Source organism: Lampetra fluviatilis, chromosome 43 (assembly GCF_964198595.1).
Source record: "Lampetra fluviatilis chromosome 43, kcLamFluv1.1, whole genome shotgun sequence".
Classification (NCBI taxonomy): Eukaryota; Metazoa; Chordata; class Hyperoartia; order Petromyzontiformes; family Petromyzontidae; genus Lampetra; species Lampetra fluviatilis.
Genome location: NC_136317.1, coordinates 2128442 through 2154710, shown reverse-complemented (window position 1 = coordinate 2154710; position 26269 = coordinate 2128442). Strand labels below are relative to the sequence as shown.

Below are 26269 nucleotides of genomic sequence, written 5' to 3'. Positions count from 1 at the left end.
ACCCGCTCACGGAACCTGCCCCCCCCAAAAAAACAGTCTGGTGACAAGGCGACACAGTGGGGTGGGGGCGGTGTGTGGGGTGGGGCAGGAGGGGGGGTAGGAGGGTGGGGGGCAGGTGGGGAGGGGCAGGTGGGGGGGGGGCAGGTGGGAGGGCAGGTGGGTGGTGGGGGGCAGGAGGGTGGGGGCAGGTGGCAGGTGGGTGGGGCAAAAAGGTGGGGGGGGCAGGTGGGTGGGGGCGGGTGGGGGGTGCGGGCGGGCGGGGGTGGGGGGCAAGTGGGTTGGGGGGCAGGTGGGGGGGAGGGTGGAGGGGCGGGTGTGCGGGTGGAGAGGTGGAGGGGCGGGCGGAGGGGCGGGTGGAGGGGCGGAGGGGTGGAGGGGCGGGTGTGTGAGTGGGGGGGGGAACCTTTGTCTTTGGATTTGGAGGGAGCCGAAGAAGTGGCGACGTTGACGCTTTAAAAAGCGCACGAGACGCGGAAGGAATGACGTCATAGGCGGCGGCGGCTCCCCCCGTGTGTGTCGGTGGTGGTGGTGTCGTGTGAGTCGGTGTTGTTGTTGTGTGTGAGTGTTGTGTGTGGGTGTCTCCTCCGTGGTTGTGGCTGTGCGGTGCACGCGCGGACAACAACAACAACAACCTGTAGGATACGCGCGTAGAAGGTAAGGCTCACGATAAACTCGCCCAGGGGAAATAAGACAACAACGTTACGGGGTGGAGGGTGAGGCAGACATCATATACGTTTGACACACATGCAGGCATTTTTTGCGTGTTGCGCGTTTCAATAGGTGCTCGCTAACTGCCCTTGCCACGCACCAACCAGTGCGTAGGCGGCTACACGGGGGATCTTTATCTGTGTGCGTGTGGGCGGGTGTGTGTGTCAGCTGCTGCTGCTGCTGTTGTTGCCGCTGTTCTAGCCCCTGAGATCAACAACACAGCCACCTCGGCCCTTGTGCCATGGCGGCCGAGATTCACACGGAGGCGAGGGTGCGACGTCCACTGCTTCTGGCGAAGATCGAAGGCTCCCAGGATGTTGTGAACATGGCAACCATCATCCCCAAGGAGGATGGAATCATCAGCGTTAGCGAGGATAAGTGAGTCTTCGGCGAGGCGAGCCGCTGTCAGTCGCTGCATTCACAAACCTCTTACAGCCATCGCCACCATCATCTCATCATCTCATCATCACCACGTTGTTGTAACAACAGCGAGGGCAAGCGAGTCTTCGGTGAATACCTTCACAACTCCCGACCGCCATCACATCACATCATCATCGCCACCACCATCGTCACCACCACCACATCACCATCATCACCACCACACCACCACCATCACCACCACCATCACCACCACCACCATCACCACCACCACATCACCATCATCACCACCACATCATCACCACCACCACCACATCATCACCACCACCACATCACCATCACCACCACCGTCACCACCACCATCATCATCACCACCAGCGTCACCACCACCACCACATCATCACCACCACCACATCACCATCATCACCACCACATCATCACCACCACCACATCATCACCACATCACCATCACCACCACCGTCACCACCACCATCATCATCACCACCATCGTCACCACGTTGTTGTAACAGCGAGTGCGTCACGGCGCTACGGACAGGGCGCGCAGCGGCCGCCTTTTAAGGCCGAGCCTACCTAGGGGAATCCCAGGACGGGTTCAAATATTCGCCACTGACTGCGGACGTGAGCTACGTGAGCGGGGGGGGGAGGCGCGTAGGAGGCTACTAAGCAGCGCCGACCACCACTCCCCAGCACATCACAACAACCAGTTTTCAGCTCAAATGAGCATCGAGGTATTGCTTGGTACTATTGCATCTCCTGACTACAGCCCTAAGCCGGTGGTGGACATTCCACAGTCCTCCGACGGGGCTGGGGTGGATGCTGAGTGTGTATGGCAAAGGGCAACGATTGTTGACTTTAAATCGAAGTCGTCACCACCCGGAACACCCCCCCACCTCCACCCATGGGCTTGTTGACGTGCCACTCACTCGGATACGCTGAGATGCATCCGGGCAGCAGCAGCATCATCATCATAAAGTTCTCGGTCAGTCCACTGCTAGATGCATGTCTCCGCCACGCTGTTGTCAAGTGCGTGGGGGTTATTCGAGCCGACCTCAGCACGCCGGTCAGTGCTGGTTTGTGAATACGGAGAGCGTGGACGTGGGCGCATAGAAGTATAGTACAACCGTTGAATTTGCTGCGCTGCCCCACTGCTGTCCACCACGTGACCCCGTAGCACCACCGCAACCGATAGAAGCAGCCTGTTATACTGGTAGGAACCTCCCAGCCCACAGGGGATTATTGTGCCCGTCCGTCGTGCATCCAAAAATGGGAGGGAGGGGAGGGGCTGGGTGGGGAGGGGCTGGGTGGGGAGGGTGGGGCTGGGAGGGGAGGGGCTGGGTGGGGAGGGGCTGGGTGGGGAGGGTGAGGCTGGGTGGGGAGGGGCTGGTCACCCCGTGGTGCCCTTATAAAACTCAACGTTTAACCTACTCACGCCGGCTTGTGCCCGCACTCACAGTCGGGCATATTTGCGGAATACACCACGCCGCCGTTGACCCTGGTCATTGACCGAGCAACCCAACGTTCCTACCAGCTCCCTCCGCAGGAATGTGTTGGGCATTGCTATTTGGTCGCCCAACACAAGCACGGTCCAGGCTTCTTCACCCTGACATATCGCGATATCTGGTACGTGGGATCACACTGCAGATCACTTGGTCATTGTTGTTATTTATATTCCTGTATTTTACAGTGTCTGTGTACGTTTGTAATGTAGATATTCTCGTCCGACCACGAATTGTAATATCACGTTGCGCTTAATAGATGCTCCCAAAACACCAGCACGCGTGCCTGTTCAGTTAATATATCGGGAGCATGGAATATGTGCTCGTGCGATAGGCACATTCCTAATCGCCCTGTTTATCAGCGTGCTGGTTAATTCTTTAATCCTGATACAACATAGTTCCGACTGCGGCACTGTACTCTCGGCAAGAATGCTGAGCAGGGGTGAGCCTGGCTAGTACTCGGATGGGCAACCACAAAGCACAAACACGTTGTCCATAAGGCGACTTCGAGGCTGTGTGCTACGTGGTGGTCAGCAGAGGGTCGTGCAGAAAAAAAACATCCATTGTACCGTGCCTCTACGCTCCCCTGTCTTCATCAACCCTCTGTTGTGATTAGCATGGTGAAGCATGGGCATGCCCCCAAGGGCTATGCCCATAATATAGCTGTGACGGTCCCACCTGAAGACGGAGACTTGTGTTGCCTCCGAAACGTCGTGATTTAATAGAGTTATTTTAATTTACTATTATTTTATTATTATTTTACCTTCGTGACTTTACCGAAAAAACCTAAGAGTATAAATCCGTGCAGTCACGGAAGCTTTAAATCTAGAATTAATACCCCCAAGGGTTTTGACTTGGCTGGGTTTGACCCGGCATCGTCCGGGTATTGGCACCTATGGGCGGGTGGCAGCAGCAATTGATTTGTACCTAGATCTGGTGGTGATAGTATTGTGTTCCTATAGTTACTGACTGCCACATGTGTGTCCGGGTTTGGTCTGTGGTGGAAAAGGTGCTGGTGGCCTTAAACAAATACAGAACTCATCACCAACACCAGCATGGCGGGAGGCCCTCATCCAGTAGTGGATTGATAACAATTGCCTTACGTGTAGATCACACGTATGCCGTGTAGTACCGGACGGAATTACGAGCGTGTAATTGTGAGCGGCATGCTCGTGTGATGAAGTTGAACCCGAACAAAATTAGATCTGACTGCACGTGACTGCCTCGAGCGGCTAAAGCTGTAAAGTAATAATCCTACCTGGCCTGTGTTTCACAATCCACCTGTGGGGCCTACACAAGCAGGGCGGCAGCCTATACTCACTCACTCCCGAGGTACTAGACTATAACTAGAGCACAGACGATTCATTGACATAATGACTGTCACCTTCCTGTAACCGGGGGTGCAAGAGTGATGATGAGCAATAACACGGGCAAAAAAAGCAAAAATCAGCAAAATAATTTCCCATTTACTAAATGCATGTTGTCTTTTGAGAAGTCGTGACCGGATCTGCACAGCGGGCAAAAGCACAACGCGGTGAATGGTTCCGATTGCTCGCAAAGAGGTACCAGCTGTGACGGATGGCTCAATTACAGTATTTTCAATAATAATAATCATATTGATGTTAGTTGAAAACGCTTTTGTTGTCATTATTTTAGTGTATTTAAATGTTATTTTCATTATCATAATATTACTGTTGATTTATTAAAATATTGTGACATTTTTTCTGCTTGTGATGCAAGAATCGAGAAGTACAGGGTTGTTTTCAAAAGATGGACCCAATTTCAAAGCAGTACTGTTTTGAAATCGGGTCCATCCAGTACTGCTTTGAAATCGGGTCCATCTTTTTAAAACACCCTGTATAAGGATGAATAGTACACCAAACATCAGCAAATTATACCCTTTTTATAGAAACGTGGGTTTTTTGAGGGTGCGTAACCTGACCGGGAGAGTGGTCAAACACTTTGAGAGACATCTATTAACTAATGGTAGAATTAAACTAATCCATTTTAAAAATCATAATCATGCTACAATACTATTGATCTATTGAAGGACGTTTGTTATCACCACAATCATCATGATGCTTCTATTCATGTATTAAGGCGTGTTTGTCAAGGAAATCCGATTTTAACCCCAGAACCTCGAAAGAAGCTCATGGATGAGTCCCTGTGTACACCCGCATGGCTGTGAGGATGAGATAGTGCTGAAAGCCCCACTTATGCCAGTGCACGATATTATTTTGCAGTGATGTAATGCTTTCCTTGAACACAGCTGGTAGGAATGTAGCACTGTAAGTATTGCAGTTGTGAGAGAATTAAATTGAGTCGCTCTAACATTGTAAGCAGCAGCAGCAGCATCCCCACCGTTATTGTTTGGCACCTCCGATTAGCACGTTTGGCTACGTACGGTGCGAAATAAGTTCAGCATACAATGTTGTAGCTTTCATCATCACTGCTATCATCATCAGCAACAGTAATGGCATCGGCATCATGACAATCACCATAATTGGGAGCAGGGGTCATCACAATCATCACTATCGTAATTCCAATTATCAGCAGCAGTGGCATCACAAGCATTATTGCTGTCATCATCGTCATCATCCCTTCAGGGTCTTGTGGCATTAAAATCAACAACGCTCGCTCTGTGGACATACTGGTTCCTGCCATTAGAATGTGGAATGTGAATCACTGCCATTTCAATCGAGGCGGCCAACAGAGATCAATCCGCACAGCTGTAAGCTCTCGGATTATTTTTTTTGAACATAGCTTTGACATGAACACACTTATCCAATCGTCTATAGCAGTCTTCAAGAATGATGGGATAAGACGACTGATGTGTGCTCGACCAACAGTGTGTCCTCAAAATACTGGGCGAATTCATGGATTGGGTGCCGTGGAATGTTTTTTTTTTTATCAACAATTGCCCTATTATTTCCCTCAAGACCAGTGGCCCCATTTACAGCACGTATAATGCGATTCATTTTTATACTATAGAAATATGAGGAGCTACGTCAATGAATCACCGCTGACACCACCAAAAAAAAATCGCAATCCAATTATGGAACGAAAAAATGCAGTTTCGTAGTCATTGCTGAATGGTACAGTACTACGCTGGGATTTCCTGCCACGACGTTTCTGCGCAGAATGGAGAGCATCTAACAAACCGAGTAAAAAAAAAACCTCACACATCCATCAATAAAATTATATAAAAATAATATAGTTGAGTATATAGTTTTTTTCCTTTTAGGGTCACAGTATTAATGACAAATGTATTGAGTTTTTGTTTGGTCACCACTAGACGTTACATCACAAAAACATTTTTTTGAACAACAACTTAGCTTTGCCCCATCCGTTCAGTTTTTGTAGCTTTGAGAGTGCGATATTAAATGTAAAAAAAAAATGTAGTTGTCCAAAAAATACCCCATAATACATGAGACATCGTTTGTCTGACCACACTATCTTGAGGAAAGAGTGTAATGGAATAGCCGTGATGCACGTGACGCTGTTTTTCAAATCTGTAAATGATGATAAATAGCCATCACGGAATAATGTTTCCAACAACACGCAGAAATGTATTTTTTTTTTATGTTTAACAAAAAATAAACGCTCTCTGCATTATGCACCTGCGATTGGCATGGTTGGCTACGTACGTTGCGAAATAAGTTCAACATGCAGTTCAACATACATGCAAAAGCTCATCAGCATTTCCTGACACTGTCGTTGACTGCACATCAGACGTGGTGAACGGCGCGTGAAGTGGCAACGTCCGTCATGCGCCATATTGGTGTTGGGTGCGAATACGGCAAGCTCGTGCCACTTGAGGGTTTCTGTGGCACTTTGAGCAGAGGGCCCACTGAAACTGTGGCTGTGAACGTGGATTTCAATGTGGACGCATGTGGATTGCATTCGTCGCTTGCTATAGCCGTGATGGATAATACTCAAAAACATGTGCGCTGTTCACAAATGAAGTAACCGCACAGCGGAATAATGCATGTGTGGTGTGATTTTTTTTTATGGTAGTTAACATTTTAGAAATTTTACGACATAAGTTTGTGGTTTGACACATGCATGAAATTGAATGCACCATCATCATCCTAGCACCGATGAAAATGTTGGTTTGGAGTTCAACACGTGTCCGTAACCATGAAATGGATGAATGCATTTTGTTTTCTCTCTCGGTACTAACAATTATCACGGTTGGCTACGTACGGTGCGAAAAAAGTTAATTGTATGTATGTTGAACTTCTTTCATCAACCATGCCAACCGTAAGTAGCTAGCCATACTATGCCTAAGTGTAAAGCCATTTCACGATTCGGCTGATGATTACCGACATCTTGAAAAGTGTCTGAATTGTACGTTGAAAATGCTAAATATAACTGAATTTGATACCATTTGCATAAATGATAAAATTTCCACGCGAACAATTCTATGCTTCTGTCACGGCCGTAAGAAGCAAATTTTTTTTATCGATAAATCCTTCCACGCCTCATCAGCCATGATCAATCTGCTGTTGGATGAAGGCTTTCCCAAGACATCGCCATCTCTCATGGCCCCGTGATGTAACAATACAAGTCTAAGAGGAATTTAATAAATTGCTAACAATGTATGTGAAAATGCCCAAAAAGTTGGCTCTTGAAATGAATGAGAACAATACAGAAAGACCATGGGACCTTTAGAGGACAAACAAAATAGAAAAATTATATATTCTGGAATATAGTCGTGGGCCAGAATGGTGACGGTTAATCCAATCTTTGTTCCAACAAAGGTCCCCCGTATAGCCTTAACAGACTGTTGGGGCAAGTGCTGTTAGTGAGTAGCACCTTTGAAGGCCGACACGGCACACGAGGGGGTGGGTGGCCAACACCACGCACACGCCCATACACATTAGTATACCCACATGGGGGGGGTGGGCGGGCGTGGGAGGTTTTTGACAAAGTGATAGTGAAAGTACGTGCCCAGGTATACACACTCTCCTACATGACTCCGTTAACACCCTATCCTGCCTCCACCTATGGCGTTTAAAGAAATTGGCATCAGCATGTAAACTAAGCACGCACTGCACAACACACAGAGTCAAAGGTCACAGTGACCTTCTCCTGAGAGCAGCACTCGACCGATATAATTCCATAAGTTTTCCCGATCCGTTTTTTGTAAGTTACACATTCCAGTGTAGATATCAACGTCGCAGTGAAATACCTTGGGGGGGGGGGGGGCGGGGAGGGGAAGCGTGTCGCCTTGCCCGACTCACCCTCCAACGTGCATTTTGGTACTTGGTGCGATCTCTCTATCTCGCGAGAGCTATCGTCGCATTGTTGTGTGAGCGTTCAGGATGACGACGGCTTTGTTGCAATTCCTGTTGTAAAATCTTGGGGAGGAGCGCCCAGTTCCTACCTCGCTGCACGTGATAGATTTCTTTCCGACATGAGGAAGCTACTGGAGCTATGAATTTTAAAATATAGATTGAAAACTAATTTCCTTTAGAACTGCTTTTTGTGTTTAGTTTCTTGTCCTTCCCCCACACCTCCGATTGGCACGGTTGGGTACGTACGATGGGAAAGAAGTTAAACGTTCATACCTTCATTTCAACCTAAAGCAGTCAGGCTGATCGATAATCTAGCACTCTCTCACCAGCAGTCGAGCCGCCTACTTATCACTCCTTTATGGACACTACGTTGGTTTACTGTTTGTTTGAAAATCACTCGTGGATTCCTCACCCAACAATACACTCGCCCACTCGCTCAACCTATCTCCCACTCGTCTACTCGCCACACTGTGGGTCACGACAACGATCTGTCTGCTTCTTCCCTTGCGTTGCTCCACTTTGGAATTCCCTCCCATCGCCTTATTTTCCCAAGCGCTTCTAATAACAGCAACCTTGATCAAGTCAAGAGACGTGTCAACTTTGACCAATTACAGCTCTGAGAGTGCTGTCTGTTGCTGGCCGCTTCACGTTTTTTGGGGCCTGTGCTTGGCGACTGCGTGAATAAATAGAATACGTGACTTGGCTAGCACACGGCACGAGAGCCGCCGGGACGAGGTGGTGGTGGTGGTGGTGGCGGTGCTGTCGCGTGATGGCAGTAGAATTTTACAGCCGCGTGTCGAGCGATGGCTCCATGAATCGTGCCCTCTGTCCAAACAGGTCCGAGTGTCGCTAAAATAAAATAAATAACAAGTGCTCAAAACCGCAGGGCTTGACATTCATTCATCCTCGTCATAATAATACAGAAAATGTGTTGTCCGTCGGCAGAGGCAGCTGAAGCAATTTTCCCAAGTGGGGGGTGGGGCCGTGCCGATATGTCAAGCCTTTAATTAGGGGCCCCGATGTCATTTTATTTTTATATATATTCTGGTAAATCAATACAAATAAACAATTCTCGGGGTTTCGAAGGGGAGGCGGATGCCCCCATCGCCTTCCCCTCCCGCCCCATCCCGGATTCACCACGATCAGTCGGCACGCATTGAATAACTTTTATAAGGAGAACTCCTCCTCTTATCCGTGGCCCTATTATCCTCGCGACTCCTATTATCTGTACCAGCTGTAGGCTCGGCACATACTCCCTTTATCCACTGGCCCAGGTCTTCCTCTTATCCAAGATTCTCCACGATTTTTGCCGTAAGTGGTTTGCTGAATGGAAATTTATTATCTGCGCTTTTTCCCCTGGAGAGTCACGGTGAAAATTACACATTAACCACGGAGTTATCCACGATTTTCAACCCCGCTGCTAAGAGAAGTAAATGTGATGGATATCCCCGAGGGTAATAGGATCCACGATCGTGGACCCCCATACCACTGAGCCCCTGGCGTCTAAGGGAAGCCAATTAACCTCCTGGCCATCATCTTCTGGGGGCCCAATTATAATTTTTTTAAGTGTCGTTTTTTGCTAATAGTATTTGCCGAGTTATAATCATAGCCCTGACCATAACTGTCACAAATGTCGGCTTCCTAAACCTCATCGCACACGATTAGAATTTACATCGCTCATTCGGGTTATAAATACGGCATTTATGTGCAACTTATTTGTTTACGCAAGAAATCCTTGGTGAATCGGGAAACCCTCGCTCCCTCCTGCACATGAGCTGATTTCGTTGCTCCGTCTCCGCAGTGGGGCGCGGCTGAGTTTCCTCCTGTGACTGCCACTCCATCATTAGTCTTGATGTCCTGCCCACGCTCACCGACTTTCCTCCGCTGTCGATATGACGGTGGCAAGCTGTACACGTGGCCCCACGGTGGCTCTATTAACTACCTCGCCTGGTATACAGGAAGTCGTGGGTTTGATCCTGACCGTGACACCTGCTGCATATTTGGAGCTTGCGTGTCTCTCCCCATGGTCGCGTGGGTTTTTCTCTGGGTCCTCCATTTTTTCCCCTCCACATTTAGAATCAAAGCGCGTTTAGAGTATTTGGCTGCTATAAATGTCCACATGATGAGCCACTTCGTTGAGCTATGATTAATGGCCAGGTTACCTGGTAAAATAAAAATCGTAAACTTTTGTAAAGATAAATAAATCAGAAATCTGTGTATTCCATTTCTTACTCTTAGGTTTTTTTCGGTAAAGTCACATAGGTAAAAATAAAAATAAATATTATAAGTAACAATAGTAAAAAAGTATACATAATTATTTATTATTTATTTATATTAATGCTTTTATTATTTTTTTATATTTATTTTTCCCTACGTGAATTTCCCGAAAAAACCTAAGAGTATGAATCCTTGCAGTCACGAAAGCTTCAAATCTAGAATTATTCCATTTCTTGTCTCTCAGCACAATCCCAGCATGCAGCACAATCCCAGCATGCACCACTCTGCTTTTTTGCGGACTTGCATTCTTTGACACCTAATTTCCCTGTAGCAACACTGCCAATAGGGTCCCCCATATTCAGCTCAGCACTGAGCTTAACTGTTATGTATATTTTTTTTCGTAAAAACTTTGCCTCGGCAGGAAGCCTGCGATTAATCACCACACGGAGGCTTTGTGGAAGTGAGTGCTACGTTTTCTTATTTGTTTATATACTTACATAACGCATTTTGCACATTTCTCGGATTGTACGCACTTGTGAAGTGAATCAGATTAATGAGTACCCTCCATTGCATTTGTTTTCTTGTTCTGCCTAAAATCGGTTGAGCACTGCAGTGACCTTTGGTGGGCTGCTGCTTGCTGCACTGAATCCAAAGTCAAAATTATTTTCTGCTTAGCGAACATTCGGGGCGTCGTATGCGCATCTCCTGCTCGCAGCCCTGAGCAAGTGGTGGAATTTCCCAATTCCTAAATCAATAGGGTAACCACTGTTGACCTCACGAAGTGGTACTTATTTTATCGACCTAGAGGGATGATGAGATAAGATAACAGCCCCCCCGCACCCCAACCAGGATTTGAACTCGCAACGTTCTGATTGCGAGCCACTTGCTCTACATGGAGCAACCTGGTCGAGCCGCCCATTTACTTTGTAGACCGTACGAGCAAGTGCTGTTCAGCAAGAACCTATTTAGGGCCGTGTTGCGCACAAGGGAGAGGTGTGGTTAGTACAATGCCCGACCGCCTTTGTCTCCCCATTGCTGATGTCACACTGCACCAGGGTACGCATTTAAGGTCAAGGTGACGCAGGACGGGCCCACAACCAGTTCCGATATCACTCGACACCGAATGTTAGCCATGGTGTTAAGAATCAAATTCAAGTCGCCAGGTTCGTACCGCATTGTGCCGAGTGCTGCACCACCGCTCCCCATACCCAAGCAACAGCAACTGCCATTCGCCACTAAGTGGCGGTGACATCACCACGACGCTTGTGCCAGGCTATGTGCACTTTAAGGGCCACGTGAAGTGTCGAACGCCCGCTGGCAGGAGGTCATGGGACAGACCCAGGTGCAATGGGTTGACTGACTGAGATGACTGGCCAATGCACCACCTCTGCCCCCATACCCATAAACGCAACACACGTTCACACAAGTATGGTGTGCAGAATTTTCTCAAGCCCATTGCCATGGTTACGAGTGTGTGTTGAACCCCAAGCACGCGGGATTTTGGGTGCTCAAAGGCCATTAACGCGGTACTACGAGGGCGTGGGCACTTAGCCTGGCGCGCGTGCGTGGGGGGGGGGGGCAGCTGACAGCACACGGAGAGGAGGGACAAGCAGTGGCGCCAGCGCCGTGGGGGTCAACGTGGGCGATGAGGCGGGTCGATTCCGCAATCCTGGCAGAGTTTCCCGGGAGACATTGCCACGGTGGCCAGGAGATGTTAATCACCTCGCCTGGTGTGCAGGAGGTCGTGGGTTCGATCCCGACTGACGCCTGTTGTGTATATGTGGAGTTTGCGTGTTCTCTTTTCGTGGACGCTTGGATTTATCTCCGGTTTGTTTTTCTCCACATGCATTTGGAGTATTTGGCAGCTATACATTGCTACATGATGAGCCACTTTTGTTGAGCTATGATTTGTGGCCAGGTCGCTTCTAGAAAAGCGCTATACAGCTCAGTGGGTCTTTCATAAAGATGTTGAGCAAAAGCTCATTCATTGTTATCACACAGTCAGTATGGTTACCATCGTGGAGGCGGTCAGTTACCTGCTTACCGCTCTGATATCGCTACTACCGTGGTTACCGCTGCCGTGAACTTCACTCGTTGATTCCTCCATCCATGTTGAGGACTCGGTCCAAGCAGACCGTTTCGTCTGATCCTCGCAGTGTTCACCCACTCGCCACTCTGCAGGTCGCAATACGCCGCTCCGCTTCAGGGTTAACTCAGTCATTACCTCTTCCAAAGCTCTTACAGCTTTGCTCACTGCGATCCGCGAGTAGCGAAGCGATAGACCTTCGATCGAGAGTATGCAACAGTCCGTGTTTGGACAAGGTTAAAAAGAAAGTGAGTAGGGATTGCAGGCCATTTATCCTCTATCCATTGCGCGACGACCGGACGACAACTGCTGATACGGCGATGGTATCGAGATGGTGCCAATTATATATCGATCCGAGTGTTATTTCCTCGCGTGAGCTGGAATTATCCGGGTTCACCGTCTTTAATTTTCACCAAAGCGCCCCACCCCCAGCCACTACACGTGTGATGGGATCTATATCTGCCTGTATTATTCTGACGGCGTGCCTGAATGGAAATGTCCAAGCATCCCAATGTAGCGGGACCCTTTTCCCCCTTTGCTCGGTGAATGGAGGGCAAAGTTCCAGCTCCTCCGAGTCGCCCGCATGCTGTAGTCTGTTGGCAAAAACTGTGCACGATACAAGTTCCACAATTAGTTCTTGTCGTGATCCAGCACGAGACGTCGGTCGTCGCTCCGTCACGCAATGTTAAGAATGTTACATGTAAATGAACCTATACGTGGCGAGCACTCGTAACTCAAAGCCAAGTAAGACTGAATGCCAAGTAATTTTTAGCGATTTTATTTGTGTTGTGTGCGGCCGCTGTTCAGTGGAGTATAAATTGCGCGTGCTTTCCCCGTGACCCCATACTCTCTCCCACCCACCCGTGCACGCATGCACGCATCTCAACCGCCCCTCCCTCTCCATCCCATGTCTTTATAGAACCATACGCGTGTGGATCAAGAGGGACAGTGGCCAGTTCTGGCCCAGCGTGTTTCATTCGATGCCAGGTACGAACGCACGCACACACAACACACACACTCTGAACACGCTGGGTCTTCCTACCAAAATAAAGCCAGTGTTGTGGGTCCTCGAAATTGAACAGAAAAAAAACATTTTTATTTTACCAGGTAAGGCCCACAGAAGCAACCTGGCCACAAATGTTAGCTCAACGAAGTGGCTTATCACGTGGAAATTTATAGCAGCCAAATCCTCTAAACACGTGTTTCTAAATGTGGTGGGAGAAACTGGAGGACCTGAAATAAAATCCACACAGGAGTGAACCCACGACCTCTTGCATACCAGGCGAGGGAGTTCACATCTCGCCACAGTGGCACCCCCCATAAAAGTGTGGTGGATGTGCCACGCGCTGCGTATAGCGGGGCTTAAGTTGGGACCCCTAAAAAGTGAGGAGGAAAACAATTGTCCGAAAAATGAAATTGGACTCGCGAAGCTCGAACGTTGAAGAGCGTGGAGAGCAATGGCGACTCGTCGCTGTCTGTGCCCTCGTGCTCCGTGGCAACGTGCCGCGCCGGTGCAGCCCAAGTTTAGTAACCGGACGGTCAACCGGCTGTAGCGTTGGATTGCGCCTTCCAGAATCAGATGTCAATACAGTGATACCTCGGTTCACGAACTTAATTCGTGAACTGTCTCTGGTCGTGAACCGAATTGGTCGTGAACCGAGGCACATTTTCCCATAGGGTTCAATGTAAATCCGGTTAATCCGTTCTGACCTGTTTTTTTGGTTTTTGAAGCACAAAAATATGAAACAAATGACAATACACATTACTGTAGTACTGTACAGTATAGTAATGTATAAAGAGAGAACACTAACCTTGCTTGAGATGACTTCTGGCATGGAGGAAGGCAGGTGGGAGGCGGGTGGGAGACAGTAAGCACTCAAACGGGTGAACTGTACAATACAGTAAGTACAGTATTGTACAGTAGTACAGTACTGTATGTGCTAAAAAGCACACCAAAAATCAAAAAGTCACTGAAAGTGTCTTCACAGTACTCACAGTACAGTACTGTACTTCTTTCTGTGTCTCTGCTTCTCTCCGCGATCTTCCTACAGGAAGTCACGACCACGTGACAGCCTGGAATTAGCATAAAAATGGCCGCGGCTCCTGTTCGTGAACCGAAGTGGAGTTCGTGAACCGGAGCAGATTTTTATGAAATTTTCTGTTCGTGAACCGAGTTGTTCGTGAACCGAAGCGTTCGTGAACCGAGGTATCACTGTATTTGGTAGTTTCAGTCGTATTTATTTGTATTGATCTTTTCATATCGCTTTCTATATATATTATGTTTTACAGGTAGGAACAACATTTCCACACTGCCCACCAGGGATTATTTGTCTGTCTATCTGTCGTGCATAGCGACGCCCTCGATTTGTATTTCGTAGAGCGCTTCGGGCGGGCTCGGCACCACGTGACGCGCCGCCCCACGCAGCTTGCGCCGCGTGACACGGATCGCACGAATGCGCCGTCCAACCAAGTTCCTACCTGCCCACTCCGAAGGAACGTGTTTTATTCGCGTAAAAAGCTCTTTAAAAAAATAGCACGATAAGCTTTAAATGGGCTAAATGTGGTCTCCATTGGAAAATACCGTGGTCTTGTTAAAGAAAATGAATGCACCGGGCCGCACCGCACCGGTGAAATCGGCCTGGCGTGGTGAGGACACGCTGTATAAAGCAAGTGAATATAAATGTCCGTTCTACGCCTCCTGCACCTCGCGCGGAGCGTTTGTGGTGCCGCAGCCTCCTTCCACCGTCCGGTTCTCGCTTCGCCCCCTTTTTTTAACCTGCCGCGCTTTTTCTGATCCACGGATTTAAATGATTCAAGTGGTCGCGAGTGGGAGAGAGAGGGGGGGCGCACGAGCCGTCCGCCACGTAATCTCTCGGTGCCCTGCCACGGCGCTCCTCCGCACCGCCGTCACCTTTTCATTATTTGACTCCCTTCACTTGGCCGCCGCCGCTCGCTTATTGAGTGTGTCGTGTTTACTTTTGCTGCTGCTGCCGCCGTAACCTCCACCGCAACCTCCACCGCACAGCGTTGTGCTGCTGACGCAAGATCGTACAGCGCGCCGTCGGAATAATGCAGGCAGATATAGATCCCGTCACACGTGGAGTGGCTGGGGGTGGGGAGGGTGCATTGGTGGGAGTCTGTCTGAGGGTGTTCCCAAGTAACCATGGGGCTTATTGAAATAAGGCAGGTCCGTGTCTCGACACAGAATTCCTCGCGAGTAGCCGTAGAGTGCAGCCAGCCCAGCCAGTCGGCATTCTCACATGGGCAACGTTTTTTTATTTTGACAATAACCCGTTTGTTTATGCAAATAATACTCCCTTTCTATAACTCGTTGAATAATTTGCACCAAAATATGCACTTGTGTCCGGTCTGAATAAGCATCGTCACTGTATTTTTGCTGTTGTACCAACCGGTTTCGAGGGTTTTAGGCGAGGGAAAGTTCTAGTATTCAATGTTGTAAATCCACAGCTCCCAACAGAAAGGTCGTACTGTTAGAAAGTAAATAAAAATGAAATGAACGGAGCGCAAAGCAACACGTACCGCGTCTGCACGCTGCCCGGAAGCGTCACGCGCCAGGCGGTCCCAGTTCATTTGCTCCGAACTCTACAGTGACCACAGCAGTACTTCACTGTGTAGTCCATTATAGATGTTCTGTGGTTTAAGTGTTCTGTTTTTGTTTCACCCTTTCTTTTTGTTCTTTAACTTTGCATGACGTATAAAAGTTGAGAAAGCAGATATCCCCGAGGCAGCCTCCCCCACCCCTGAGTTTCCCCGCTATTTCGAGGGTACACTCTACAACCAAAGTCTGAATCTAAAAATTCTTAAATTAACCTCCCGGTCATTTTTACTTTTTTTACTTTCGTTTTACATTAAAAAAAAATATATTTACCAAATTATCCATCACCGCCACTTATGCTTTTACTGGATGTTGTACCACCATTGCTGGGTTGCGCCGTTTTGCCGAGTGGGGTGTTTGAAGCCGCGTGTGTGCACGTGTGCGTGTGTGTGCAATTCGCTTTGTGCGTGATGTGCACACGCACTGTGCACACGTGCCGTGCGTAGGCGGTGTGTGTGTGTATTGCGCGCATGTTTGCATTTGCGTTTTGTGTGCTGTGTACTTGTGTACGTGCTGTGTGCGTGCCGTGTGGGGAGTGGTAGTGTGGGGGTTAGCGCTACGCTGCGCTTCGAACCCAGCGACCCGAGTTCGATTCCCGCTCGCAGCCAACACCAGTGGCGATTATCTGAACCATTCCTGGGCCTCCCCAAGATCGACACAGCCTCAAATGTGTGTAAACATCGCCACTGGGGAGACAAAGGCGGCCGGGCGTGGTGCTGGCCACCCACGCCCTCGAGTGCCGTGCCGGCCTTCATAGGTGCTACTCGCGAAACAGCACTTGCCCCAACAGTCTGTTAAAGGCTATACGGGGGGGGGGTCTTCATCTTTGTCTTTTGTGCGTGTGTGCTGCGTGTCCCGGCACAGTGGCCTGCAGTACCATGTCCTACAACCCTGAGACACGGCGACTTTTCGTGGGCCTCGACAACGGAGCCGTGGCGGTGCGTGGACCGTAGCAGCGCGAGACTCTCGCCTCGACTCGCGTCCGCCCTGACTCCTCAGCCCCCTGACTCCCCCTTTGAACGTCGCCGTGGACAGTCGCGACCCACCTCAGTTGCACAGCATCTTGAGATCCGGTCGCATTTGTGCGTTTCACGAACACGGTTTGTGCCGTGGCTGTACGCTACGAGCCACGCGGCCGGAGGGATTTCCCAATGTGATCCGACATTGCCTCTCTTACAGGAGTTCTCGATGTCTGAAGACTTCAATAAAATGACGAGCACCAGGACATACGCTGGTACGTCACGCTGCTGTGGAATGGGGGGAGAGGTCGAGGTTCAGAGGTCGCCGCGGCCACTGCCGTCTGTGTGACCACGCCTCACAGTCGCTTCCTTCCGCCAGATCGTGCAGTCGCTGTACGGTTGAGACCCAGCCTCCGAGGCCCGCATTTAGTGTCACCATCTCTGCCTTTTGGAAGGGGGGAAAAAATAAAAGTGAAAATAAAACGTGAATTAAATTTAGTGTGCAGATTTTTAGAGCCAATGTGTGTGTTTGGGTTCGGTCACGTAATGATCTGCCCAAATTTCTGTAGCAATAATTCTCATAAACCAAGTTTCTCAATTAGTTATTAATACAATTTCTTGAACTTACCAGCGAGCTGAAATAGTAATTGGCGCGGCGTTAAATGCTTGGGCGCCGCGTGACATTTTAATTAGTTTGGCTGTGGAGAGTCTGAGGGCAGACATTGGAGCTTCGGCGGCCGTCTGGAACGCTCTTCCGATATTAGGAAGTCACTGGAGCTATGCACTTTTAAATATAAATTTAAAACTAATTTCTTGACAACTGATTTTTGTCCTTAGATTCTCCTTCCCCTGCACCTTGCATTAGCACGGTTGGCAACGTACGGTGCAAAACAAGTTCAACATAAATACATAAGAAGCAACAACAACTTTTTTTTACATGAATAAACTATGAGCATGTTGCAGTAGGCCATCAATCCAGTCTATAGTAAAATCTTGACTTAAAGCTTTCGTGACTGCAGGAATTCATATATGGTAAAACCTGCGCCGAATAACTGTATTTAGCTAAACAGCGCTTGCCCCAACAGTCTGTTAAAGGTTATCTGGGGGATCTTTGTCTTAATGTGTGTGTGTGCAGCGCACCAGCAGCGTGTGACCGGCGTGCACTTTGTGCTCGAGTCCGAGTGGGTGCTGAGCACGGGTCAGGACAAGCAGTTCACGTGGCACTGCTCGGAGAGCGGCACCCGCTTGGGCTCACACCGCACGGCCGCCTGGGCCTCCTGCCTGCAGTATCCTCCTCCCTCCTCGTCCTCCCTCCTCCTCCTCCCCTTCCTCCCCCTCCTCCTGCCCCCCTCCTCGTCGTCATTGTCGTGATTATCGCGAAAAACAAAAACAAGCCGGTTAACAGAAATATATTGTGCGTTTACGGGGCAGGGATTTTGATTCTTAGTCCGCTTTTGAGTGAGGCAATGACCAAATCTGTGTCGTAAGACCTTCCACCGCCCGATACAGTCAAACAACTTGTATTGTCACGTGTAAAAGCGCTTAATGTGTCATTGTCAGCTGAAGAACAATCCTCGCAAGCAATTGTAGCAGATGCGACGTGCCGTTTTTCCCATTCCGACGACGTACGGGGTAGTACGTCATCAGCCTCGGTACGTCTTTCGACGATTTCATTCCAATGATGTACATGTGTGTGTACGTCATCCGAACAGAACCTGAAGAAAAACTTTAATAAAATAACTTTATCGGAACGTATTCGGGTCAGAAGACGTACCGAGGCTCCCACAAGGCCATGCGGGAGGGCGTGTGGCACAGTTTGGCGCCAGCTGTCATAGAGTGCGGTCGTGTCGCTACGGTTCCCGGCGTTGTGATTACAACATGGTGGTGCTACGCCTAAAATAAAAAAAACAACAACGCTGAACCGCCCCGAGCTTCAGCGGTGAACGGGACCCCACCCTGCAACTTTCGGGCGTCTCAGAAACGGAAAAAAGCGGCTTAATTGATTTGCAGCCGGGAACAGGTTGGCAAATTTCGATTTAAAGCTTTCGTGACTGCAGGGATTCATCTTCTTGGTTTTTTCGGTAAAGTCACGTAGAATGGAAATAATAAAATAATATAAAGAAAACATAAAATCATTTTCACGACGTTTCGGCCACAACGCAAGCAGCCGTCCTCAGGTGGAGAACAGGTCTGTAGAGAATACAGAGAAGACAGAGTCTTCTCGACAGACCTGTTCTCCACCTGAGGATGGTTGCTTGCGTTGTGGCCGAAACGTCGTGAGAATTATTAAATGTTTTATTTTTATTATTTCATTATTTCCATTCTACGTGACTTTACCGAAAGAACCAAGAAGAGGTTGGCAAATCCTTCGCGGTAGCGCCAGCCTCCGGGGCGATGTCTCCTTGACGAGCGGCGCCCGCCAGGTACGACGTGGAGTCGCACTACGCGTTCGTGGGCGACTTTGCGGGCCAGGTGACCGTTCTGAAGCTGGACGCGGGCAGCTGCAGCATCATCACCACACTCAAGGGGCACACGGGTAACGCCTGGGCCGTGGCACCGCGCCTCCTGCCGAGTGCGCAGGCGATGCACCTGCACTGGGGTGACCCTGCTCTTAAACTATACACTGTGTTGTGTTTGACCAGGTAAACTATACACTGTGTTTTGTTTGAACAGGTAAACTATACACTGTGTTGTATTTGACCAGGTAAACTATAAACTGTGTTGTATTTGACCAGGTAAACTATACACTGTGTTGTGTTTGACCAGGTAAACTATACACTGTGTTGTATTTGACCAGGTAAACTATAAACTGTGTTGTGTTTGGCCAGGTAAACTATAAACTGTGTTTGACCAGGTAAACTATAAACTGTGTTGTGTTTGACCAGGTAAACTATAAACTGTGTTGTTGTATTTGACCAGGTAAACTATACACTGTGTTGTGTTTGGCCAGGTAAACTATAAACTGTGTTGTGTTTGACCAGGTAAACTATAAACTGTGTTGTATTTGACCAGGTAAACTATAAACTGTGTTGTGTTTGACCAGGTAAACTATACACTGTGTTGTATTTGACCAGGTAAACTATAAACTGTGTTGTGTTTGACCAGGTAAACTATAAACTGTGTTGTGTTTGACCAGGTAAACTATACACTGTGTTGTGTTTGGCCAGGTAAACTATAAACTGTGTTGTGTTTGACCAGGTAAACTATAAACTGTGTTGTATTTGACCAGGTAAACTATAAACTGTGTTGTGTTTGACCAGGTAAACTATAAACTGTGTTGTATTTGACCAGGTAAACTATAAACTGTGTTGTGTTTGGCCAGGTAAACTATAAACTGTGTTGTGTTTGACCAGGTAAACTATAAACTGTGTTGTGTTTGACCAGGTAAACTATAAACTGTGTTGTGTTTGACCAGGTAAACTATAAACTGTGTTGTGTTTGGCCAGGTAAACTATACACTGTGTTGTATTTGACCAGGTAAACTATAAACTGTGTTGTTGTATTTGACCAGGTAAACTATAAACTGTGTTGTTGTATTTGACCAGGTAAACTATAAACTGTGTTGTTGTATTTGACCAGGTAAACTATACACTGTGTTGTATTTGACCAGGTAAACTATAAACTGTGTTGTTGTATTTGACCAGGTAAACTATAAACTGTGTTGTTGTATTTGACCAGGTAAACTATACACTGTGTTGTATTTGACCAGGTAAACTATAAACTGTGTTGTGTTTGACCAGGTAAACTATACACTGTGTTGTGTTTGACCAGGTACACTATACACTGTGTTGTATTTGACCAGGTAAACTATAAACTGTGTTGTGTTTGACCAGGTAAACTATACACTGTGTTGTATTTGACCAGGTAAACTATAAACTGTGTTGTGTTTGACCAGGTAAACTATACACTGTGTTGTATTTGACCAGGTAAACTATACACTGTGTTGTATTTGACCAGGTAAACTATACACTGTGTTGTATTTGACCAGGTAAACTATAAACTGTGTTGTGTTTGGCCAGGTAAACTATACACCGTGTTGTATTTGACCAGGTAAACTATAAACTGTGTTGTGTTTGGCCAGGTAAACTATACACTGTGTTGTATTTGACCAGGTAAACTATAAACTGTGTTGTGTTTGACCAGGTAAACTATACACTGTGTTGTATTTGACCAGGTAAACTATACACTGTGTTGTATTTGACCAGGTAAACTATACACTGTGTTGTATTTGACCAGGTAAACTATAAACTGTGTTGTGTTTGGCCAGGTAAACTATACACTGTGTTGTATTTGACCAGGTAAACTATAAACTGTGTTGTGTTTGACCAGGTAAACTATACACTGTGTTGTATTTGACCAGGTAAACTATAAACTGTGTTGTGTTTGGCCAGGTAAACTATACACTGTGTTGTATTTGACCAGGTAAACTATAAACTGTGTTGTGTTTGGCCAGGTAAACTATACACTGTGTTGTATTTGACCAGGTAAACTATAAACTGTGTTGTGTTTGGCCAGGTAAACTATACACTGTGTTGTATTTGACCAGGTAAACTATAAACTGTGTTGTGTTTGGCCAGGTAAACTATACACTGTGTTGTATTTGACCAGGTAAACTATAAACTGTGTTGTGTTTGGCCAGGTAAACTATACACTGTGTTGTATTTGACCAGGTAAACTATAAACTGTGTTGTGTTTGACCAGGTAAACTATACACTGTGTTGTATTTGACCAGGTAAACTATAAACTGTGTTGTGTTTGGCCAGGTAAACTATACACTGTGTTGTATTTGACCAGGTAAACTATAAACTGTGTTGTGTTTGGCCAGGTAAACTATACACTGTGTTGTATTTGACCAGGTAAACTATACACTGTGTTGTGTTTGACCAGGTAAACTATAAACTGTGTTGTGTTTGGCCAGGTAAACTATAAACTGTGTTGTGTTTGGCCAGGTAAACTATACACTGTTGTGTTTGGCCAGGTAAACTATAAGCTGTGTTGTGTTTGGCCAGGTAAACTATACACTGTGTTGTATTTGACCAGGTAAACTATAAACTGTGTTGTATTTGACCAGGTAAACTATACACTGTGTTGTGTTTGGCCAGGTAAACTATACACTGTGTTGTATTTGACCAGGTAAACTATAAACTGTGTTTTGTTTGACCAGGTAAACTATACACTGTGTTGTGTTTGACCAGGTAAACTATAAACTGTGTTGTGTTTGGCCAGGTAAACTATAAACTGTGTTGTGTTTGGCCAGGTAAACTATAAGCTGTGTTGTGTTTGGCCAGGTAAACTATACACTGTGTTGTGTTTGGCCAGGTAAACTATACACTGTGTTGTATTTGACCAGGTAAACTATACACTGTGTTGTATTTGACCAGGTAAACTATACACTGTGTTGTGTTTGGCCAGGTAAACTATAAACTGTGTTGTATTTGACCAGGTAAACTATAAACTGTGTTGTGTTTGGCCAGGTAAACTATACACTGTGTTGTATTTGACCAGGTAAACTATACACTGTGTTGTGTTTGACCAGGTAAACTATAAGCTGTGTTGTGTTTGGCCAGGTAAACTATACACTGTGTTGTGTTTGGCCAGGTAAACTATACACTGTGTTGTATTTGACCAGGTAAACTATACACTGTGTTGTATTTGACCAGGTAAACTATACACTGTGTTGTGTTTGGCCAGGTAAACTATAAACTGTGTTGTATTTGACCAGGTAAACTATAAACTGTGTTGTGTTTGGCCAGGTAAACTATACACTGTGTTGTATTTGACCAGGTAAACTATACACTGTGTTGTGTTTGACCAGGTAAACTATAAACTGTGTTGTGTTTGGCCAGGTAAACTATAAACTGTGTTGTGTTTGGCCAGGTAAACTATAAGCTGTGTTGTGTTTGGCCAGGTAAACTATACACTGTGTTGTGTTTGGCCAGGTAAACTATACACTGTGTTGTATTTGACCAGGTAAACTATACACTGTGTTGTGTTTGGCCAGGTAAACTATACACTGTGTTGTGTTTGGCCAGGTAAACTATACACTGTGTTTTGTTTGACCAGGTAAACTATACACTGTGTTGTGTTTGGCCAGGTAAACTATAAACTGTGTTGTATTTGACCAGGTAAACTATACACTGTGTTGTGTTTGGCCAGGTAAACTATAAACTGTGTTGTGTTTGACCAGGTAAACTATACACTGTGTTGTGTTTGACCAGGTAAACTATACACTGTGTTGTGTTTGGCCAGGTAAACTATAAACTGTGTTGTGTTTGGCCAGGTAAACTATACACTGTGTTGTGTTTGGCCAGGTACACTATACACTGTGTTGTATTTGACCAGGTAAACTATAAACTGTGTTGTGTTTGACCAGGTAAACTATACACTGTGTTGTATTTGACCAGGTAAACTATAAACTGTGTTGTGTTTGACCAGGTAAACTATACACTGTGTTGTATTTGACCAGGTAAACTATACACTGTGTTGTATTTGACCAGGTAAACTATACACTGTGTTGTATTTGACCAGGTAAACTATAAACTGTGTTGTGTTTGGCCAGGTAAACTATACACTGTGTTGTATTTGACCAGGTAAACTATAAACTGTGTTGTGTTTGGCCAGGTAAACTATACACTGTGTTGTATTTGACCAGGTAAACTATAAACTGTGTTGTGTTTGACCAGGTAAACTATACACTGTGTTGTATTTGACCAGGTAAACTATACACTGTGTTGTATTTGACCAGGTAAACTATACACTGTGTTGTATTTGACCAGGTAAACTATAAACTGTGTTGTGTTTGGCCAGGTAAACTATACACTGTGTTGTATTTGACCAGGTAAACTATAAACTGTGTTGTGTTTGACCAGGTAAACTATACACTGTGTTGTATTTGACCAGGTAAACTATAAACTGTGTTGTGTTTGGCCAGGTAAACTATACACTGTGTTGTATTTGACCAGGTAAACTATAAACTGTGTTGTGTTTGGCCAGGTAAACTATACACTGTGTTGTATTTGACCAGGTAAACTATAAACTGTGTTGTGTTTGGCCAGGTAAACTATACACTGTGTTGTATTTGACCAGGTAAACTATAAACTGTGTTGTGTTTGGCCAGGTAAACTATACACTGTGTTGTATTTGACCAGGTAAACTATAAACTGTGTTGTGTTTGGCCAGGTAAACTATACACTGTGTTGTATTTGACCAGGTAAACTATAAACTGTGTTGTGTTTGACCAGGTAAACTATACACTGTGTTGTATTTGACCAGGTAAACTATAAACTGTGTTGTGTTTGGCCAGGTAAACTATACACTGTGTTGTATTTGACCAGGTAAACTATAAACTGTGTTGTGTTTGGCCAGGTAAACTATACACTGTGTTGTATTTGACCAGGTAAACTATACACTGTGTTGTGTTTGACCAGGTAAACTATAAACTGTGTTGTGTTTGGCCAGGTAAACTATAAACTGTGTTGTGTTTGGCCAGGTAAACTATACACTGTTGTGTTTGGCCAGGTAAACTATAAGCTGTGTTGTGTTTGGCCAGGTAAACTATACACTGTGTTGTATTTGACCAGGTAAACTATAAACTGTGTTGTATTTGACCAGGTAAACTATACACTGTGTTGTGTTTGGCCAGGTAAACTATACACTGTGTTGTATTTGACCAGGTAAACTATAAACTGTGTTGTATTTGACCAGGTAAACTATAAACTGTGTTGTGTTTGACCAGGTAAACTATACACTGTGTTGTATTTGACCAGGTAAACTATAAACTGTGTTGTATTTGACCAGGTAAACTATAAACTGTGTTGTATTTGACCAGGTAAACTATAAACTGTGTTGTGTTTGACCAGGTAAACTATAAACTGTGTTGTATTTGACCAGGTAAACTATAAACTGTGTTGTGTTTGACCAGGTAAACTATACACTGTGTTGTGTTTGACCAGGTAAACTATAAACTGTGTTTTGTTTGACCAGGTAAACTATACACTGTGTTGTGTTTGACCAGGTAAACTATAAACTGTGTTGTGTTTGGCCAGGTAAACTATAAACTGTGTTGTGTTTGGCCAGGTAAACTATAAGCTGTGTTGTGTTTGGCCAGGTAAACTATACACTGTGTTGTGTTTGGCCAGGTAAACTATACACTGTGTTGTATTTGACCAGGTAAACTATACACTGTGTTGTATTTGACCAGGTAAACTATACACTGTGTTGTGTTTGGCCAGGTAAACTATAAACTGTGTTGTATTTGACCAGGTAAACTATAAACTGTGTTGTGTTTGGCCAGGTAAACTATACACTGTGTTGTATTTGACCAGGTAAACTATACACTGTGTTGTGTTTGACCAGGTAAACTATAAGCTGTGTTGTGTTTGGCCAGGTAAACTATACACTGTGTTGTGTTTGGCCAGGTAAACTATACACTGTGTTGTATTTGACCAGGTAAACTATACACTGTGTTGTATTTGACCAGGTAAACTATACACTGTGTTGTGTTTGGCCAGGTAAACTATAAACTGTGTTGTATTTGACCAGGTAAACTATAAACTGTGTTGTGTTTGGCCAGGTAAACTATACACTGTGTTGTATTTGACCAGGTAAACTATACACTGTGTTGTGTTTGACCAGGTAAACTATAAACTGTGTTGTGTTTGGCCAGGTAAACTATAAACTGTGTTGTGTTTGGCCAGGTAAACTATAAGCTGTGTTGTGTTTGGCCAGGTAAACTATAAGCTGTGTTGTGTTTGGCCAGGTAAACTATACACTGTGTTGTGTTTGGCCAGGTAAACTATACACTGTGTTGTATTTGACCAGGTAAACTATACACTGTGTTGTGTTTGGCCAGGTAAACTATACACTGTGTTGTGTTTGGCCAGGTAAACTATACACTGTGTTTTGTTTGACCAGGTAAACTATACACTGTGTTGTGTTTGGCCAGGTAAACTATAAACTGTGTTGTATTTGACCAGGTAAACTATACACTGTGTTGTGTTTGGCCAGGTAAACTATAAACTGTGTTGTGTTTGACCAGGTAAACTATACACTGTGTTGTGTTTGACCAGGTAAACTATACACTATGTTGTGTTTGGCCAGGTAAACTATAAACTGTGTTGTGTTTGGCCAGGTAAACTATACACTGTGTTGTGTTTGGCCAGGTAAACTATAAGCTGTGTTGTGTTTGGCCAGGTAAACTATACACTGTGTTGTATTTGACCAGGTAAACTATAAACTGTGTTGTATTTGACCAGGTAAACTATACACTGTGTTGTGTTTGGCCAGGTAAACTATACACTGTGTTGTATTTGACCAGGTAAACTATAAACTGTGTTGTATTTGACCAGGTAAACTATACACTGTGTTGTGTTTGACCAGGTAAACTATAAACTGTGTTTTGTTTGACCAGGTAAACTATAAACTGTGTTGTGTTTGACCAGGTAAACTATAAACTGTGTTGTGTTTGGCCAGGTAAACTATAAACTGTG

At 46.0% G+C, this 26269-nt stretch overlaps 1 protein-coding gene across 4 annotated transcripts in view; it reads left to right on the top strand.

Annotated features, from left to right (window-relative positions):
- Positions 1 to 444: 444 nt before the first annotated feature.
- Positions 445 to 26269, top strand: part of WDFY2 (WD repeat and FYVE domain containing 2) — a 39699-nt gene continuing 13874 nt past the window's right edge. Inside the window, exons 1-7 of one of the 4 annotated variants that reach the window (XM_078876110.1) lie at positions 445 to 654; positions 910 to 1086; positions 13126 to 13193; positions 16687 to 16760; positions 17002 to 17056; positions 17917 to 18067; positions 19205 to 19380. In XM_078876110.1, coding sequence (XP_078732236.1) covers positions 950 to 1086; positions 13126 to 13193; positions 16687 to 16760; positions 17002 to 17056; positions 17917 to 18067; positions 19205 to 19380 — 661 coding nt within the window. In that variant the 5' untranslated portion in view covers positions 445 to 654; positions 910 to 949. Of the gene's footprint in view, positions 655 to 876; positions 1087 to 13125; positions 13194 to 16686; positions 16761 to 17001; positions 17057 to 17916; positions 18068 to 19204; positions 19381 to 26269 lie in introns of all 4 variants that reach the window. The other 3 variants (XM_078876109.1, XM_078876111.1, XM_078876112.1) reach the window with 3 other exon arrangements.